Source organism: Talpa europaea, assembly GCF_964194135.1.
Source record: "Talpa europaea genome assembly, chromosome: 4".
Classification (NCBI taxonomy): domain Eukaryota; kingdom Metazoa; phylum Chordata; class Mammalia; order Eulipotyphla; family Talpidae; genus Talpa; species Talpa europaea.
Genome location: NC_140070.1, coordinates 105,274,918 through 105,296,149, shown reverse-complemented (window position 1 = coordinate 105,296,149; position 21,232 = coordinate 105,274,918). Strand labels below are relative to the sequence as shown.

The 21,232-nt window shown below is 44.0% G+C and overlaps 1 protein-coding gene across 1 annotated transcript in view; it reads left to right on the top strand.

Moving 5' to 3' along the window:
• The window catches only part of SLC12A8 (solute carrier family 12 member 8), a gene marked incomplete at both ends in the record, with an annotated part of 123,657 nt that overhangs the window by 14,618 nt on the left and 87,807 nt on the right, over positions 1 to 21,232 (top strand). The window contains 3 exons of the mRNA XM_084230986.1: positions 6,497 to 6,643; positions 7,112 to 7,303; positions 12,375 to 12,606. Of these exons, the coding sequence (XP_084087112.1) occupies positions 6,497 to 6,643; positions 7,112 to 7,303; positions 12,375 to 12,606 (571 nt within the window). The remainder of the gene's footprint in view (positions 1 to 6,496; positions 6,644 to 7,111; positions 7,304 to 12,374; positions 12,607 to 21,232) is intronic.

The following is a 21,232-nucleotide window of genomic DNA, read 5'->3' as shown; positions in this document are numbered from 1 at the left end:
TGTTGATTTTAATTTTTTCTTTATTATAATTAGTCTTTTTCCTAGTCCCTTATTTAGGTTTTCTAAATTCCTGCCATGAGTGAGACCATCCGGTATTTTTCTTTTTCTTTCTGGCTTATTTCGCTGAGCATGATCCCTTCTAGCTCCATCCATGTTGCTGTAAATTGCATGTGTTTATCTTTTTTGATTGCTGAGTAATATTCCATTGTGTATATGCACCACATCTTCTTGATCCAGTCATCTATTTTGGGGCATTTGGGTTGTTTCCATAGCTTAGCTATTGTAAGTAGTGCTGCTATAAACATAAGGGTGCAGGTGCCCTTTTGAATTAATGCTTCTGTGTCTTTTGGGTAAATACCTAGGAGTAGAATTGCTGGATCATATGGAAGCTCTTAGATAAGAATTCTTAAATGAATATAATATTGGCTCACCTGCTGAAGCACCTAGAAGAATAAGCCTTTTGCATTTGATTTTTAGCTGGTTTGTCTGTTATCAGGGAGGAAGGTGTTGCTCCTGGAAGTGTTAAACCCATAGCAAATATCTGAGTCTTTTAAGAAAGGTTTTGACCTTTTGCTAAAGAGGATGGGAAGGTCAGGGCAAGCCTTTATTTAGGTTTTAGTGGCTTCATTGCTGTGGATTTTTGCCTTTTGTGGGATGTTCACAGTACTTCGGGTGTGAGTTCAGAAGGCATGACTGAATCAATATTGACCAAGGATGCCAGGCAGATTCAAGTCCAGGATGATCAGACTTTGATCACTCCATGTGGGTCTTGGCCTCCTCACTGCTACATCAGTGGGGTGGCAGAGCACTCCTGGATATCCATTCTAGAACTTCTGGTACAATGTAGCACAGGTTGGAGAGGCAGCTTTCAGGGCTTAGATTGAGAACAAGGAATTGCCTGAGACACAAGGACAGGTTAGCTGGGGAAACAGAAAAGGCAGTTGTTAAGACCCCTTCTTTCGTCTCCCTAACTTCCCTGAAGAAATCTTCATCCACCTTTTTTTTTTTTTAAAGATTTATTTATTTATGCATAGAAGAACTGAGATATAGGCCAGAGGTGTAAGGGGGTGAGAGGACCCACCAGAGACAGAGCGGGGAACAGAACAGGCAGACTGATGAAATACACTGCTGAGGGAAGCAGCGGGCGAGACAGGAGAGGTGTGCTGCACCATGTGGGTAGCTCCCTGGCCGGGGATCAAATTTGTGCTGCTGTGGCTGCTTCATAGCTTCACATGTTGCCAGGGAGGCTCTTCATCCACACTTTTAATTGTCTGTTGTGCTTCATGCTTACAACACTTTCACAATGATCCCATCAAGACTTTGCAAAAAGCCCACGTTGCAGGTGTGTAGCTATCTGCGTCATGAGCAGTTACCACAGGTGGGCTCTGGCCCATGGAGCTGTGACACAGGACCGGCCTGTATCCAGCCCCAGCACGTGTCCCTGTCCTGTCCAGAGGGAAGGCTCACAGTCCAGCAGCAGCTGGGACTGGTCTCCAATATGTAATTAAAATTAAATAACTAGGGGGCATCCCTGGTGGCACAAGTGGTTAAGTCTCAGCACTATGAAGCTATCCCCACCCACTGCAGCACAAAGTTCAATCCCTGGCCAGAGAGCTGACCCACATTGTGCAGCAGACCTCTTGTGTCTTGTACGCTGCTCCCCTCAGCAGTGTATTTCAATCTGCCTGTTCTGCTCCCCACTCTGTCTCTGGTGATCCTCTCACCTCTTCGCACCTCTGGCCTACACCCCAGCTCTTGTATGCATAAATAAAATAAATTAAATTAAAAATTATAAAATTAAATTATTAACTTTCAGCAAACTGTTGGCTCCAGTGTACATACTCCAGGCAGAACCAGTCTCTGGATGCACTTGGCCTGGGAGAAAGGGGCAGGCCATGTCTGGCTTTGGCCCACCCTTGAGCTGAGTGGGCAGAAGCAGTTTCTCACCTGGTTTCTTTTCCTCCACCTGCCAGAAGAGAGAAAAGCTGTTATCTCACATTTCAGATATGTTTACTCAAATCTGGCAGGTGGCCTGTGGGATGTGGCTGTTTGAGCTCATGTCATTGTTTGTGGCAGATCTTTTCCTTACTCAGCTCAGTGTGCTGGGTGCAGGAAGCAGCGTTTGCCCTACTCCGGGCATGTTTCAAGTGTAAATTCCACCACCTTTGTAGCCACCCTGCTCAGGTGTAGTGATTCTCTATTCACAGGAGAAAGACTTGTACCTCTGAGCTAAAGCACCCACCAGGTACCACAGTGTGTGCAGTGTGGGGCTCCAAGAGACAAGGACCAGTCTTCTTGTCCTGGGATCTCAGCAATGAGCAGCACAAAGGTGTGATTGCCCAGGTCCTCAGGAAAGAGAGGAACCTTACCCTTGCGTGTGTTTAAGGTGCCCATCCCGAGGGACTGCTTTGCTCCTCATTCTTCTTTAGCTTCTTTCTTAGTCCCCACCTTCTTCCTAGCAGACTCTATACCATGCATAGCGCACATCCCATCACCACCTCCCTCTCCCCACAACCTGTTATGTCTGTGTTGGCTGGGACTCTTGGTATTTGGAATTGATGACTGGAGTTCAAATCTAGCGTTCTGAGGTTCTAAGAGGATTATCAGCAGTTTGGTACAGATTTCTCCCCCCAGGCTAAATAAGGTGGCCCAGAACTAGCCCAGCTGTCACCTGTAGTCACCCTGGCTGTTTCACTGCCCCTTCCCCTGGGTAGAGGTTAGAAATGACTGTGAGAGGCTGGTGTTCTGTGCCCGGCTGGCTGTCTGCTTACAGCACAGACCTGAGGCTCTCTCCCAGCCTCTCAGAGCTAAATTGGAGAAAGCTGGCAGGACAGAGCAAGAGGACTTAGCCAGTAGTGACGATGTGATTTATCAGAAGCAAAGTACATTTGGTCTTCTTCCAGTTCTTGGCAGAACTCCTAAAACTCTTAGAATTTCCTAGGTGATGTGAGTAATAAAAGCATCTCGATATTCATAGAAAATCCCTTTCAACCGCAAGTGGGTTTATGTTAATGAGGTGACTTTTGGACCCTCCTAAGGACGGGGGCTTGCAGAGTAGAGAATAGAGGGATGGAACTTGCGTTCTTACTCCCTGAGATCTAGGGAGGGGAGAGGGGCTGGAGGTTGAATCAATAGCCAATGACGAGTGATTTAAGCAACGTTGCCTGTATCATGACACCACCCTGAAAGCCCAAAGGATGGGATTCAGAGAGCCTGTGGGTCGGTGAGCACATGGCAGCGTTGGGAGGGTTGGGCACCTGGAAAGGGCAGGAAAGCTCCATGCCTTTCCCCCAGACTTGCCCTTTACATCTCTTCCATTTGGCCGTTTCTGGGTTACACACTTTTATAATAAACTGGCAATCTAGTAAGTGAAATGTTTCTCTGAGTTCTGTGAGCCGCTCTAAAAAATTAATGGAACCCAAGGGGGAAGGCCCTGTGGGACCCTCAAGTCTGTCCATTTGAAGCACAGGCCCTGGCCTTGCAGTTGGCATCTGGGTTGGTCTGCTGGCGGGAGAGCGGTCTTGTGGGACCGAACTCTTCATTGTGGGATCTGATGTGATCTCTGGAAAGGTGGTATCAGAATTGAGTTGAATTGCAGGACACCCAACTGTGCTGGAGAATAAGTTGCTGTGGGGAAGACACACACACACACACACACACACACACAATTGGTCTCAGAATTATACTAACCCTGGGCCAAGTGGTCATGATTTAGGGAGGCTGGTTTGAGTGTTCCACACAGTACTCTTCTTTTTTTTTTTTTTTATGATTTATTTACTTGTTTGTTTGTTTGTTTGTTTATTTATACAAGCACTGGGTATAGTCAGAAGCGCGGGAGGGTGAGAGAATTCACCAGAGCCAGAGCGGGGGGCAGAGCAGGCAGAAGGACCAAAGTACACTGCTGAGGGGAGCAGCGGGCGGCAGGAGAGGTCTGCACACCATGTGGGACCCTCCTCTGGTGGCCGGGGAGCAGCCGGGGATCGAACCGGCGCTGCAGAGGCTGCGGGCAGCTTCGCAACCCACCGCTCCCCGGTGGCTCTGCTGCGCCACCGGGGAGGCCCCACGCAGTACTCTTCTTAAAGATCATCCCTGGGGCAGCAGCGCAAGGCTGAGAGGCCCCCTGTATGTGGTGAGGCCGGAGTGTATGGTGGAGGAGGGAGAGGTGAGCGCCCAGGCTGCTACTGCCATGTCGATGCCTGGAGACAGCATGTCATTCGGGGGAGGCCCCAGCAATATTCCTCGGGGTCTTTCCATGACCTATTTGGCATTTTATTTCAGGTTCTCTCTCTGATCCTCTTTCCTTTTTCTTTCTTAAGCTTTTGTTTCTTCTTCCTTTTCACTCTCTAATTAGGCTTATGTAGAGATTTCTCTGTCTCTCTCTCAGAACATCAAAGTTGCAACCTTGGCGTCAAGCTCAGGTTCTTCCTGCCGGTTTGGCAAGACTCAGTTACATGCTTTTGTTACTTGGTTAAAAAAAAAAAATAGGTAGGTATACTTCCTAAAGTCCCCAAATTAGTTGTCATGGCTCTGTCGCGATCCCGTTTCAACCATTTATGCTTTCAATCTTAAGGTGAAAGTTCCTAAAGTTTCTGCAGCCTCTGTGAAGTATATTTCAGTCTCATTTAGTCCAGTGAGACTCTGGGAGTAAAAGGCTTTTTCTGTGCCATCAAGGAAACTAACAAAAGAGCCATCAGAATGGAAATAAGAAAGCTGGCACAAAAGAGCAGCGTTTCTAAAATCACAACCAGAGTGTCACGGGTAAGGCAGATGTACTCATAAGTATACGAAGTACATGATGTTAGAAACTGACACCTGAAACATCGAACTTCAGGGGATGAAAGGGCAAGTAGCCTTTAGGAATGTGTGGTGCATTTTTTACAACCTGGGGTGAGGGGTTCAACCCGAAGCTGGGCCTTAGCAGTCCGAGTCTGCTGCCACCCTCTCGTCCTCGGCTGTGTGCAGGGTCCCTCTCCTGCTGCCAACTCAAGGGCGTTGTGTGCCTCAGAGTGGAGCCTTGCTGGGGAGGACAACAGTGCTCTCTAAATCATTCCTCTTACTTGCTGATAGTTGCTATTACTGTTTCTAATAAACAGCGGGCCTCTAACAAGCCAAGCAAGGAAGCCCAACACAGGCAGAGCCACCAAGTTAGGCTGTGTCCAAACGTTGTGATTAGGATCCTGGAAAACAGCCCTCCCACCACCAGACCTGTTTGCTGGCATTGTTAGTTCAAGGACAAGCACAGGTTGGCAGGGTTTTCCCTCTGAGCTGTCCTGACCTTACATTTATTGACTTTTGGGAGATTCCTTATGTGTGCCTTGTGAAGGGCAGATAAGTAGAAAAACACACGATTGGAGGATTCTGGCTTGAGGCCCGGACTGAGAGTGGACACCTTGCAGTCTGCTGGTCCATCTGTCTCACGTGGCTTAGTAGCTGTCCCTGACTTCTTGAGGTTCTTTCTTGCTCTGTCATCTCCTCTTGTTACGGGAGGATGCGTGGTTCTCAGCCCTTCAGGAGCCATGCCCCGTGACACTGACCTAAGGTTATTTTGCTTGTACACTTGATTTTTCCCATTTGTCACTGTGTTTATAGATCAGATACACATACCAGTTAGACTCACTGCCACAGTGGGGCTCCCCCACCCCAAGCTGAGAGTCATTCATCCCTGCTGTGCACTTGAGGGTACTGGAAGACTTCTGTGTCTGAATTTGGTTGATCATTAAACTTGTGCCAGAGTCTTCACAGCATGAGTTCTTAGTATTTCCACAAGGTTTAGTCTTTCTAGTAAAGTGTTTCCATCTAAGTGTTTTATAGGTGCCCTTGTTATTTTTGAGTTGGAAAAGTCAGGAAGGCATCTGTCTAACTACTTATTAGCCTCTGGTTCCAGACAACTGCCAAAGGATATTGTAGAATCCTAGAGTGTGGGATGGACGGGGATGCAGAGATCACTGCACCAGCTGGTATTCAGTCAGGAAAACAGAAACTGCTCTAGGTATTATAAACAGAGGGAATTTAATACATAGAATTCATTACAGAAGTGTTAGGAGGGATGGAGGAGCAAAAAAATAGAAGGATACCCAAGGATTACTAACTGCTGAAAGTTGCTAGCCCCCCAGCACCGGAGGACATGCCCACTGCCTGAGGGGGAACCTAGAGGCACACGCTGAAAGGGACACATAGCACTTCCACCTGCACTCCAAGGCCAAACGCAGCCACATGGCCCACCTGCCTGCCAAGAGGCTGGGAAATGTAGTCCACAGAGTGGCCAGAGGGAAAGGGAACCGGGTTTGCAGAACAACTGGTTTGTGCTGCGCATGGTTACAGGAATCACCTCTGTTAGGAGGGAGCAGCCACCCTCACAGGTGCTGTTGTCAGCTGCTGTACCCACACTCCTGCCCTGGCACAATGAACTGAAGGTCCCGTAGAGCCGATTGCCGCCCTCTCCCCTGACCAGGTCGCCCAGAGCTGCCGAGCTGATTTCCGTGTGCTCTGTTTTCAGGAGGCCCTGGCCCGGCCCCAGCCCTGGTGGAAGATCCAGCTGTTTGTGTGGGAGCCAGTGCTGTTCGGGACCTGGGACGGTGTGTTCACATCCTGCATGATCAACATTTTTGGGGTCGTTCTCTTCTTGAGGACTGGCTGGCTGGTGGTGAGTGATGCGCTGGGGGCCCTGCAGTGTCTTGTGTCCTGTGACATGGGAAGACGTGACTGGTTCCCAGTCAAGGAAATTGCACGAGGGCATGAAATCTGGGGGAATAGGTCCACTGGGGCTGTCTTTGCGGCCAACTACCACCACACCAGCATGTCTTTTTACCCTAAAACCATCTCTGTCAATTCTGACATTAGTTTAACCAGAGGATTTGATCTTGGGATAAAAAGGCGAATTTGAGATGCCAAAAATAATAGAGCACTTATGGGGGATGACATAATATTAAAAAATGATGACTTTAAAATGGAAAATAGTAACTCTGGATTTCTTCCAGGCCTTCCTTTTGTGGTGCTGCCACCTCCATGGTCTAGCTCTTTTTCCCATGCTTGCAACCCTGAGGGTATGGGGGAGGTATTGATGCTCCCGGGAATCCTAACCCCTGCCACTGCTCCTTGCCGTTCCATGCAGGGAAACACAGGTGTGCTCATGGGCATGTTCCTGGTGTCCTTCGTCATCCTGGTGGCCCTCATCACTGTGCTGTCTGGCATTGGTGTTGGGGAGCACATCGGTGTTGGCAGTGGTGGCGTGTACTCCATGATCTCCTCGGTCCTCGGTGGGCGGACCGGAGGCACGATTGGGCTGCTGTATGTGTTTGGACAGGTAAGTCCAGGTGCTGGGGCAGGAGAACTGTGCCCCAAGACCACCAGAGCATGTTCTTCCCTTGCCTTGGTGGTGACCACCATCTTCTCATCCACCCTGACTTAGTGAGAAGTCCCCATTTTATAGCTGGGAAGACTGGGGCTCTGAGATGGAACTTAGAGGCAGGGTCTAGCCTGCAGTCCAGGGTCACCACGGCCCTTAGTCCAGTGTTCCTTCCCCATCACTCATGCTTCTGGGAGTCCTGATTGGACCAGGGAGGCAGGGCCAGGACTGGAACTATCCCTGCTGTCCTCTTAGGACAGATGGTGGCTGGAGATGAGGTGGCATCAGGGTAGTCTGGTCTCTGGGCCGCTTTTATGTTCAAGAGGGGACATTGTGGGGCCTCCCTAGTGGTGCAGCAGTTGAGCGCTGGGCTGCAAAACTGCCCACAGCCTCTGCAGCGCTGGTTCGATCCCCGGCCGCTGGCGAGGGTCCCACATGGCACGCAGCCCTCTCCTGCTGCGCCCGCTGCTCCCCTCAGCAGTGTACTTCGTCAGTCTGCCTGTTCTGTTCCCCGCTCTGGCTCTGGTGAATTCTGTCACCCTCCTGTGCTTCTGACTGTACCCAGTGCTTGTATAAATAAATAAATCTTTTTTTAAAAAAAAAAGGGACATTGTGCCTGCACCAAAGGACATGCCTCGGAGTACCTGCTTCTCAATGAGCTGGGACTTCTGGCCGCATCCGTAACTTGACTAGCCTTAACAGAGAGGCTGAAAGTCCCTGTGTGAACTCCCACCACCTAAGAAAATGAGTAAGGAGGCTGCTGCATCAGGTGGACGGAGGCTCTCAGAAAACCTGTGAGTGGGAAGAAATACCGAGGCTGTCTTAGTTCAGACAAAGGGATGATGACCAGGTGCTGAGGAAATAAGTGCAGACATGGAGAAGCAGCTCTTTGTGAGTGCTTTGGGATTGAAAAAGGTTTTTGTGATCTTACAGAGGTCGGTGGGTGGTTAAAAAAAACAAACAGTTGAAAGAAAAGAATTTGAGTAAAAGTACAAGAGTCTTAAAGAAAGCATTGTTTTTGTTTCTTTTGTTTTTAAGTAGCAGAGCCAGGGCTTTTTAAATATAGCTGATTCTCCAGCAGCGCTAAACTGCCTGCCTGTGTGTGCACGTGAGCGCATGTGCGCACAGGTGTGGGGGAGGCAGACAGATCGTCCCTGCGCTCTTAAAACTCACTTGCCTTTAGCAGAGAGAGATCTTTAGCAGAGTGGTTTGGGAGGTGAGTAATAAACTCAGTTTACTTTATTACTGCGGGGGCTTGTGTATCATTTTCTACTTCTCTGCTATTTTACAAGCAAGCAGCCTGCAAAGTGGGCAAATAGCAGTCTTCCCTTTTCCCCCTCCCTGGGTAGACAACAAGCTCACCTCTTGAAGCAGATGCCACAGACAGGGAGCCAGCACTGAACCTGCAGGAAGGGCCCTGCACAATGAGAAAGAGCTGGATGTTGAGTGGGCTTTTCTATGCCCCACTGATGCCCCTGCTCCAGTGACCTCCTTGTCCTTTGGTTCTCCCCCTGAGACATTGGTGCCCCTCTGGGCAATCTTTGACTTTCTGTGCTTGGTCTGCAGCTGACCTGGGCTGGGTTGTCTGACCAGGGTGTGGCTCCTACATAATCCTCATAAGCTGCTGAATTCAGTTTGCCGATAATTTGATGAAGATTTTTTGCACATCCATTCACAGCAGATATTGGTCCATACTTTTCTTGTGATATTTTTGTCTAGTTTTGGTATCAGGATCATGCTGGCTCATGGAGTGAGTTGGGAGATTTCCCCTCCTATTTTTGGGAAGAGTTTGTGAAGGATTGGTGTTAGTTCTTTAAATGTTTGGTAGAATTTAGCAGTGAAACCATCTGGTCCAGGACTTTTCTTTGTAGGACATTTTTTGATTACTAATTTAACCTCTTTACTTACATAGACATATTCCAGTTTTCTATTTCTTCTTGAGTTCGTTTTGGTAGACTGTGTCTTTCTAGAAGTTTGTCCATTTTATCTACATTATCTAATTTATTGGTAGATAATAATTTATAGATTCCCCTATAATCCTTTTTATTTTTGTAAGATTGAAAAGGTCCTCCCTTTCATTCTTGATTTTAATAATATGATTCTTTTTTCCTTGATCAAGCTCGATAGAGGCTTATCTGCAAAGAACCAATTTTTGGTTTTGTTGATTTTCTCGATTGTTTTTTAGTCTCTTTCATTTGTTTTTGTTCCCATATTTATTATTTACTTCCTCTGCTTGCCTCTTAGTTTCTTAAGGTAGAAGGTTTGGTCATTGATTTGAGTCTTTCATCATCCAGGGTATGATAGGATTTCTGAGGGTCCTTATTCCTGGTTCTTATTATCTTCTAACCTTCTCATTCCCTAGCATGCATGCAGTAACTTATTTTTAATAATTGCAAACAGATCACCTGCTTTGCTCTAGAGCAGTGGTTGGCAAACTTTTTCTGTAAAGGACCAGATAAAAAATATTTTTCATTTTGCGAGTCATACAACTTTGGCACAACTCCTCGACTGCCCTTTCATAGTATCAAAGCAACCTTAGATAATCTGAAGAAATGGACACTGCTGTGTTCCAATAAAACTATTCCCAAAATAGGCAGTGAACAGGATTTGGCCGGCAGGACAAGATTTGCTAAACTTTGCCCTAGAGCATCAAAATTTAGAACCTATAATGCTCAAAATAATGATTTTTAAAACTTGCAAAACATTGCCCAGGATTTCCCCCAGCCCTTCCCCCTCACCTCTCTGAGGTCTGGCAGACCTGCTCTGTGAGCGCAGGGCCTTAGGCCAGTGGGAGAGACAAGTTGCTGGAGGTCCTCCTCACTCCCTGCCCCACTTACTTCTGTGGGCCTAAGGGCTCCTGTGGGACTGCTTAACCTGGACACCAAAATCCTCAGTTTCAGCCTGCGCTGGCGTGTCCAAAAGCACTTACTCATGGCTTCCATGCTCTGTGCTGGAGGACTAGGAAACTTTCACAGAACTAATATAGGTCTGGAGTTTTCATTGTGGGATTTAACACATGTATGGGACACGCAGGCCACTCAAACCTTGGGCCGGGGATTTCATGTCAGAGAAGAGGATTATGGAGGGGTCCGGTCTTCTAGGCAGGTACCCAAGGTTAAAAAAAAAAAAGTCTCTGATTGTGGAAGTATGATTTTCCTAAAGCAAATACCTTGGAACGGAAGTGTTGTATCCTGAAAATGGGTCTTTTTCTTAAATTTGTGGGTGACAGCCCCTGCCTCCTGTGGCAAGGGCCTTAGAATTTTTTCTGCAGAGAACAAAACAGGAAAAGGAACACTATGATTATAAAGTTGAAGAGGAGATAAAAATGCTTTAAAAATATAATAAATCTGGGGATGTTTATACATTAAACAAATCAACAAGGGTGGTTTCCATCAAAGGGTAGCATTCATGGCTGGAAGGAAGGCTACCTCTAGGGTGCTTGGGTTTCTCTGGGGAAGGCCTAGTAGCTGCTGTTGTCTGCACCCTCTGGAGGTCAGCTCTGTGTCCACTGGCAGTGAGCTAGGCGTAAGGGGAGGCCTTGAATCCTAGGTACTTTGGATTATCGATACACAAATGTAGTTTTTGCATAAATAGAATAGTGCTCTTAATAGTTTATTTTTTATTTTTCCTTTATAATTTTTTTAGATTGATTTATTTATGCATATAAGAGCTGGGGTACAGGCCAGAGGCGTGGGGGTGGGGGAGAGGATCCACCAGAGACAGAGCAGGGAACAGAACAGGCAGACTGACTGAAATACACTGCTGAGGGGAGCAGTGGGCAAGACAGGAGAGGTCTGCCTCACCATGTGGGTTTCTCCCTGGCCACCGGGGATCGAACTCATGCTGCAGAAGCTGTGGATTGCTTCATAGAGTGATGCTTATCCCCCTGCACCACCATGGAGGCCCTCACTAGGTCAGTTTAAAACCATGCTTTTAAGTAGTTTCTTAGTATGGAACAATATGGGTATAGATATATAATTTATGACACTTTTATATTCTCTATTCATTTACTGTCTGCTGTAAGAGTAGTTTCATTCCTAAATAGCCTGTATTTTTTCTTTTTAAGCAAGCACTCGTGGTGATATGTATTACTGATCTCTTAAAGGCTCAGATTTCCCCAGTATCCTTTTATAATTTCTTTTTACAAAAAGAACATTAGTGTCACATCTCTTTTTGTTAAATATATCTTCCTACGGCCTTTTTATTTATGTTCACCTTTTAAAATCACTTCTTAAGTTAAATGCTTTGTTCATTTATTTCTCTGTCCTTTTATTTTTTATTTATTTTAAAAAGATTTATCCAACTATACATACAAGAACTGGGATACAGGCCAGAGTTGTGGGGGGTGAGAGGATTCACCAGAGACACATCCTTAGAAGCCCTAATTATTCTTTTTCGATACTTACCAACCAAGAAACATTACTTACTGTCTTCTTCACTTACTAAACATGAAACCTCTATGATACTTTTGCCTTCCCAGGGTTCATAAATACCCTCACCTCATACCCAGGGTGCCTTTGACCGATACGAGACTGAAAGGATGTGCCGCCCACTTTTCCCTTTACTTCCAAATTTTAGATAATTTTTTCTTTTTATAATATTGATCTACAATAATATAGAGAAAAAAACTGAGGTTTGCTTCAGTGCCCTTCCAAAGCATGAGATGGGCCCCCTGTGTGTTTTCATTCTCTATTTAGTTGTTGAATAACTCAGAGAAGTTCAAAGCTTTCTTGGGCCCTAAGTCCCATCTTTCTCTCATAATATTTTCATCTTACCACTGACAGTCAGCTAGCTCTAGGCTTGGGTTTGGCTTTCATTCTCCCTTCTGGATGGTAGTAGAGATATAGGCGAGAAAAAATAGGACCCAAGGCAGGATTCCCAGGCGGAAGATCTCATTGAAGCCCCATGCTGGTTTCTAGGTCTGAGCCCTGGCCTGGCTGAGTGGGATCTTCAGTGGCAGGCAGCTCCAGCTAAGAGCTCTGGATGCGTTTTTTGTCTTGCAGTTTTCCTACCTAGACATGCCTCTCAGTGTGTTGCAGGTGCCATGTACATCACTGGCTTTGCTGAGTCCATCTCAGATTTGCTGAGCCTCAGGAATATCTGGGCCGTGCGAGGAATTTCAGTCACAGTGCTTCTGGCCTTGCTGGGGATTAATCTAGCAGGTGTCAAGTGGATAATCCGCCTCCAGCTGCTGCTGCTGTTCCTACTGGCTGTGTCCACGCTGGACTTCGTGGTGGGCTCTTTCACACACCTGGACCCAGGTGAGCCTTTTGGAATTCAGTAGACTGTCTTTCATAATGCACTACTTTCCCGATGTGTGTGGGTGTGAGTTTGCAACCCTGCCTCCCACTGGCTTTTCCTACTTTTAGTGTGTGCTGTGCCTGGAGGGGGGAGTGGGTGTGTCCTGGTGAAGCTTTGGTGGCTCAAAAGCCCCTGTACCCATAGATGTTTTCACTGAGCACATTTTCTGTGTTTCTTTTGATTAAATTTTTTTAATTAGATAAAGAATAAAATAGAACTGAATGGATAAAGATCAAATTCCTAACAGTTATTGGGGGAATGGGGAGGAAATAGATTTTCACTTTTTCTGTTTGCATTATTTCATTTTTTAAAATAAAGGGCTTGTCATAAATATAGCACATGTTAATAGTTGCTCCTTCTGGGAAGTGGGAACAGATATAGGTTTGATTATTTGCAGTGTTCTATATTAACTTTTTTTTTCCAAAGTAAAAATATGAATCCATTAACTAAACTTAAAGAAAATAAACAGCAAATATAATCTTGCCCCACTGGAGATGGTGTCATATGTTGGTAATCAATCAATAACTGTTTATCTAACCCTGGGTTTTCTTCCGCCTTGAGGATACTTAACCAAGTCTTTATGCTTTGAGTGAGAAGCTATTACCTGGGCTACCCATATGTTTATAGCTTTGAGATTTGGTTTGGTTTGGTTTGGCACCAAAAGTCTGTTTCTCTCTGGAGTACAGAGCCATTCTTAAGATGTGTAAAAAAAATGGTAACTGCTGGATAATTCATACTTCAGGGACTCTTTCTTTACATGGCAACAGTGACCAGGCATCCACATTGGCAAATGAACAGGAAAAGGGAGAGGGGCCACCAGCTGTGTTAAAAAAGAAATAAAAAAAGTTTGCAGCACAGTCACCTCTCGGGGTGATGGTGACGGATGGCAGCTGCATTTGACAGGGCACTTGCTATGTACCAGAGATTTTGCTTAGCACCTAAAAGGGTTTTGGGACCTACTCCTGTGTGTGTCGGGGGTAGGGCTTGCCCCACACCAACAGATACTTGTCCAGCGATTCAGCTCAGTTCTGACTCTATGCCTGGAGACAGCAGCAGCTCCCACAGGTCAAGGGCTTAGTCCCACAAGGCTTTTCCCCACCCCCTTCTGATGCCACTTGAAAGCTCAGGTTATCACCTGTGCTTCTGACCAGCCAACTGTAGATCAGAAAGTCTAGCGACTCCCTTCTGAGGTTTTATTAAATTGCCAGAGTGGCTCACAGAGTTAACAGAAACATTTACTTATTAGATTACTGGTTTATTATAACTTGGGAACAGCCAGATGGAAGAGGTGCACAGGACAAGGGGTGGGGAAAGGGTGTGGATCATCCATGCACTCTCTAGGGGCATCTCTGTCCCCACCCCATCTCCATGTGCTCACCCAACCAGAAGCTCTCTGAGCACCATCCTTTGGGTTTTTAGGGAGGCTGCATTCTATGAGCATAGGCACATTAGATCACAGGTCACAGGTAATTGATTCAACCTCCACCCCTCTCCCCTCCCAGAGGTCTGGGTGGGGGGCTGCATATTGCAACCCTCTAATCACATGGTTGGTTTTCCTGGGAACCAGTCTTCATCTTTAGGTGGGGTCCAGAAGTCACCTTATTCACATAACAAGAGCCATCTTTTTCCCACATTCATTCTTAGTAAATTCCAGTGGTTTTAGACGTTTCTGTGCCAGAAACTGAATGAAGACCAAATATATATTTCTTATTATAAATTGCAGTATTACGGCATTTCACATGACTTATCTTATGTAATACTTGTCATAACTGCATGAAGCCTGAATAATTATACCCATTTTCAGATAGGAAATTATATAATTCATGGACATGCAAGACAGAGCTGGGAATGAAGCTGAATCTATTTGACTCTAAATTGATCTGTTCCCTGGGATAGGAAGCTAGACATATATATATATATATATATATATATATATATATATATATATATATATTATACCAGCACTGGGTACAGTCAGAAGCACAGGAAGGTGAGAGAATTCACCAGAGCCAGAGTAGGGAGCAGAACAGACAGACTGACAAAGTCCACTGCTGAGGGGAGCAGCGGGCACAGCAGGAGAGGTCTGCGCACCATGTGGGACCCTTGCCGGCGGCTGGGGATCCAATCGGCGCTGCAGAGGCTGCAGGCAGCTTCACAACCCAGTGCTCAACCGCTGCACCACAGGGGAGGCCCACCTATATATATATATTTTAAGATTTATTTATTTATGCATACAAGAGCTAGGGTACAGGCCAGAGGTATGGAGGGGGAGTGAGAGGATTCACCAGAGACAGAGTGGGGAACAGAACAGGTAGATTGACTGAAATGCACTGCTGAGGGGAGCAGCGGGTGAGACAGGAGAGGTCTGCTGAGCCATATGGGTCTCTCCCTGGCCGGCCGGGGGATTGATCTCGTGCTGCAGAGGCTGCGGACAGATTCATAGGTTGTGTCTTAAGCCACAAGGGAGGCCTTAGACCTATATTTTTGTGATAGCAGCTCTGCTTTTCCTCTTCAAGTCTGCCCCTGATGTGTGTTCCAAAACTCTTGACTTTCATAAAAATGTTGGTTTGAGGCAAAGTGGGAATTCAATTGATACACATCATTTCTTCACATATTAAAATTTTTCTTTTGGAAAGTAGACATTCCTCTGAGCTCCCTACCCTCTGGCATCCTGGTCCCTACTCTAGAACATCCAGATTGCCTCACGACCCAGCATCTTCTAAAGAGTTAATCCCTGTACAGAAAGGACCCTTGAGCCCACTCCAGTGCTGAGGGCCAATGCATAAATGTGTGATCACTTAAAGCCTGTACTTTGTAGCTTGCTAAGTATTTTGCACATCTCCATTGGAGAGAAGGGGTTATTATTTCCTGGCCTTCTACCACCCTGCAGAAACAGCCCTAATCCAGAGAGAGACTTAATGTCTGTTTGGCCTTCAAAATTTCAGTGGAGGAGAGAGATTTTTCTTTCCAATCTCCAGTTCCTGGGTGCTTTCCCCTCCATCTGTATATTATGCTGAAACAGCACAGTTAGTTAATTTCAGGGTGATGCTACCAGCCTCTTTGAAACCTCACTAGGTTGATGTATTTTCCTTCTTCTTGATTAGAAGTTTTCTTGGCTGCTCTTCTAAGTTACTCCAAATATTTCTTTTTCCTTCTGGTCAGTACATTAGCAGGGTGTAGTGTGAAATGAAATGTATTTTCAATCATTCCCATAGCAACTGGCCCCTCTAGAATCTGTTTTTGGTATCACTGATGTTTTATATAGGCTACTTTTTTTGCGGTTAAAAATCCAAACTAAAACTAGACTATAAACCTTCAGAATGGATTTAGCAGACTGATTCCAACTCTTTTTAAAAAACCATATACATAGACAGTTGAAAAAAAACCGGAAGGATCTATACCTATGTGTTAAAAGTGATTATATTTCTACTGAGATTATGGATGACTATTTATACTAAAAATATTATTTTATTTGTACTTTAACTTTAATTGATAAGTGTTACTTTTTAAAATTGAATAGACTTTGGTTTTTAGAGAAGTTTTATGTTACAGAAAATTGGGCACATAGCTCAGATGTTCCTTCCTTTCTTCTCTCTCCTTCCTTCACTATAATATTGTCGTTACTAACTTGTTGTATTAACGTGGTGCGTTTGTTGCAATTGATGAACTGACGTTTCTAGATCATTATTAAAGTCCATGGTTTAGACTAGGATTCACCTTTATGTTGTATAGTTCTGTGTGTTAAGCACGTAATGGCATTTATGCCCCATTACAGTCTCATGCAGAATAGTTTTACTGTTCTACCTGTTCATTCCTCCCCAGATGCCCTGCAGACTGGCATTCACTGATCTTTTTCATTGTCTTCATAGTTTTGCCTTTTCCAGAATGTTACAGCATTGGAGTATGTATCCTTTTCAGACTACCTTCTTTCTCTCAGCAATATGCATTCAAAATTTCAACATGTCTTTTAGCTCTTCCTTTTTTTTTTTTAAGATTTATTTATTTATGTATACAGGAACTGGGGTACAGGCCAGAGATGTGGGGGCTGAGAGGATTCACCAGAGACAGAGTGGGGAACAGAACAGGCAGATTGACTGAAATACACTGCTGAGGGGAGCAGGGACGAGTCAGGAGAGGTCTGCTGCGCCATGTGGGCTGCTCCCTGGCCAGGGATGGAACTCATGCTGCAGAGGCTGGGGATAGCTTCATAGGTTGCGTCGTAACCCCTTGTGCCACCAGGGAGGTCCTAGCTCATTCTTTTTTATCACTGAATAATATTTTGTTACAGAGTTATGCCACCAGGTTTTTTTTTTTCTCTCTCTGTTCACCAATTGAAGGGCATATTGGTTGCTTCCAGTTCTTGGCAATTATGAATAAAGCTGTAAACATTTTGGGCAAGTTTTTGTGAGGCTATAACTTTTGAAGCTATCTATTTGAATAAGTACCTAGAAGCGTGAGTGCTGCATTGTGTGGTTAAGACTATGTTTACCTTTGTTAGAAGCTGCCTGATTGCCCTCCAAGTGGCTTTGTCATTTTGCATTTACACCAGCAATGAATGAGAGCACACTCTGCTCTCTTTGGTATTTCAAATTTTTGGATTTTAAGCATTCTCATAGGTGCACAGTGGTATCTCACTGTTTCTTTAACTTGCCATTTCCTAATGATATATCATATTGCACAAGTTTTTATTTGCTTAATTCACATCTGTAGATAATCTTTGGTGAGGTGTCTGTTGAGATCTTGTGCCCATTTTTTAATTGGTTGTTTTCTTACTATTGAGTTTTAGGAATTCTTTGTGTATTTTGGATTCATGCCCTTTAACAGATATATGTCTTACAAATATTTTCTTCTCGTCTGTGGTTTGTCTTTTCTTTTTTTTTTTTTATGGAACAGTGTCTTTTGTGGAGCTGAAGTTTTTATTGTAACGAAGTCTAACTTATGAATTTTTTCTTTTATGGATCATGCTTTTGGTGCTGTGCCTAATAATTCATTACTAAATCCAGCGTCACATAAATTATATTCTATATTATCTTTTAGAACTTTTATAATCGTATGTTTTACATTTAGATCGAAGATCCATTGTGAGTTAATTTCTGTGAAAGATGTAAGATCTAGATAAAAAAATTGCTTTTGCATGTGTAATTCCATTTGTTCCAGCACCAGACTATCCTGTCTCCATTGAATTGCTTTTCTTCTATGTCAGTTGCTCTAAAGATCAGTTGACTGTATTTGTGTGGATCTATTTCTGGGCTCCTGGGCTCTTTAGTCTAGTCATCTTTGTGTTGTTGTTGTTTTTCCTTTTCCCTCCTATGCCATCCTATCTTGATTATTGTAACTTTTTAGTAAATTTTGAAGTTGGGCAGTGTCAGTCCTTGAACTTTGTTCTTTTTCACTAGTGTCACTTTAAAAATCAAAAAAGAATTTAAATAGCTTAAGCCTACTTTTTAATTTCCCTTTCTTTAAATATAAAATATCAGGAAAATCCAAACAATCCTGAAATGTATGAAGCAAAAATGTAGAAAGTACAAAGTGACAACAACAACAAAACTTCTGTCCTTCGCTCTTTTTTTTCCATGTCTGCTCTCCAGAGGGAGATAACAAACAGGCGTTTGTTATTTGTTGCTGTTGAACAAAGTCCCCCAAAATTTAGTGGCACAAAGGGCTTCCCCTGGTGGCACAGGTGGTTGTGCGCAGCGCTGTGAAGCTGTCCACAGCCTCTACAGCGCCAGTTCGATCCCCGGCCACCGGTGAGGGTCCCACGTGGCGCGGCAGACCTCTCCTGTCTTGCTTGCTGCTCCCCTCAGTGATGTATTTCATCAGTCTACCTGTTCTGTTCCCTGCTAGGTCTCTGGTGAATCCTTTTACCCTCCCGCGCATCTGGCCTGTACCCCAGCACTTGTATAAATAAATAAATATATCTTTAAAAAAAATTTAGTGGCACAAAACAATAAAATTTTGGGCCTCCCTGGGGGCGCAAAGGGTTAAGTCTCACCACTATCAAGCTATCGCCAGCCACTGTGGCATGAGTTAGATCTCTGGCCAGGGAGATACCCACATGGTACAGCAGACCTCCTGACTCACCTGCTGCTCCCCTCAGCAGTATTTCAGTAAATCTGCCTGTTCTGCTCCCCACTCTCTCTGGTGAATCCTCTCACCCCCCACATCTCTGGCCTACACCCCGGTTCTTATATGCATAAATAAATAAAATAAATCTTAAAACAAAACCAAAATTTTCTTATTTACTGTCTTGCATGGGCCAGCAATGTGGGGGTGGCTTGGCTGGTAGTTCTGGCTCAAGGTTTCTCATGGCAGTCAGTCAGTCAGATGCTGGAGGGGCTGTGGTCTGCTGAAGGCTTGACTGGGACTGGAGGATCTGACAGGCACGCTGGCTTTGGTTGTTGGCAGGAGGCCTCAGTTCTTCTCCACGTGGCCCTTTCCTGAGAGCTGCTTAAGTGTCCTTAAGTCCTGGGGTGACTGACTCCCTGAAAGCAAACAATGAGAGAGAGGCAAAGAGAGAGAAATCCTTTGAACAATCTGCTTCAGAAGTCGCATGGCAGCACAATATATTTGTTAGAAGTGAGTCATGAAGTCTGACCCTCATTCAAAGGGAGGGAATTCGTCTCTGTCTTTTGAATAAGAAATGTCAGAGAATTTGCAGGCACACTTAAAAGCCACCAGAGTTAATTTTAAAATTGGAGAAAAGATTAAATATACTTAAGTTTTATTTTTCTTTTTAAAATTTTAATGCAATATGAATATTTTGTATTGTACAAATAAAAATGTAATATAAATTTTTATACTATAAAATGAAATATGAAGTAAAAAGTAACAGTTCCCTCCCCATATTTCATTCTCGCTCTCTTACGTTCCAGAGAGAGTTTGGTAAATATATTTCTGCTCTATTTTCTATACATATTCAAATATACACACAAACACACAATTTAGTTCTTTGTAAAAATGTAGTAAAATTGTACATTATTTTGTTGTTCTTCCTCTCCCACTCAACAGTACACTTAGGATTCCCTCATTATTTTTTTTACTGGAAGTATTCCATATTCCATATCTAAAATACATTGTATTTTTCAGTTTGCAGTTCTGTTATATTTCCTAGATGAGCATCCTTACACAAATTTGAAGCTTACTTCTGTAAGATCAAGACTCACAAACAGAATTCATAGGACAATAGTCAAGCACATTTTAAATTTTGTGAGATTTTTGCCAAAATTACCTTCCAATAAAATTGTTTCATTCTGAACTCCAGCTGATGGGTATTCAAGTGTTACTGATTCCTTATACATGGCACAATATTAGATAGGTTGAGCCTTTTAATTTCTGACTCATGATGAGCACAAATTGTGATCTTTTTCTTTAATTTTCTTAAATCACTGATAAGGATGATCTTATTTGTATTTTTATAACCATTTGTATTTTTCTTTCAACTGTCTGTAATTTTGCCTATTTTCCTTTAGGTCAGATAATTTTTTGATGATTTCTCTCTTCTATCTTAGCAACTAATATAACACAAAACAAATATTTATTTAGCTCTTATTGGTGCTAGATAACATGTATGTTAAAATTTTTTCCTACTCTGTCATTTGTTCATTTAAAATTAGTTTTTACTTCACTAAAGTAAAACATATATATGAAAATAATTACTTTTAGCCCAGTCAGTTACTCTGATTGTTTTATTTTTGCATATCTTTCAGCTTTTCCTGAACTTAAACTTACTTTGTGGATTAGTTTCCTAGAGCTGCCCTAACAAATTATCACAATTTGGTGGCTTAAAACAACAGAAATTTATTGCTTAATGGTTCTGGAGACCAGGAGTGTGAAGCCAAGGTGCTGACAGAGCTGCTTTCACAGTGAAGGCTCCAGGGAAGACTCCTTTCTTGCCTCTTTCAGCATCTTCTGGTTCCAGGAGCTCTTTGGCTTGTGGTCACAGCAGTCCAGAATCTCTGTTTTCAAATTGGCCTTCTCTTTCTTTTATCTCTCCTCTGTGTGTATCTTGTAAGGACAACTTGTCACTGGAAATAGGTCCAACTAGGGTAATCCAGTGTGATCTCATTTTGAAATCCTTAATTACAACTGGCAAGACCTTTGTCCAATAAATAAGGTCACATTCATAGGTTCCCAGCATCATGACATGGACATATCTTTTTTGGGGGGGTCACCATTCAGCCCGCTGTATTTGAATTTTTTTTGTTTTGTTTTGTTTCATTTAAAAAAAAAAAACAAATTCCACAGAGCTTTCCACCAGTGACGGGCATTTTCTTGTCTGCACTCTCTGTTATGTTTTTTCTTGGAGAGACTCACTCCGTACTGTCCTCCTGGACAGGTGATCTGGGGCCTGGATGATACCTGCTGTGCTGATACTTGCCATCACTGCTCATAGGTGTTTGACCCTGCTGTCTGGATCCCAAGTCATCCTCTCTATGATGGAAAATGTCACCTTTTACTTTCACATGTGATTGGTAGGTGATATAAAAGTCTAGACCGAAAATCATTTTCCCTTAGTAGTTTGAAGTCATTGCTCTATCACCTGGCATCCAGTTATATTCAGGAGTTTGGTGCTGTTTTGATTTCTGA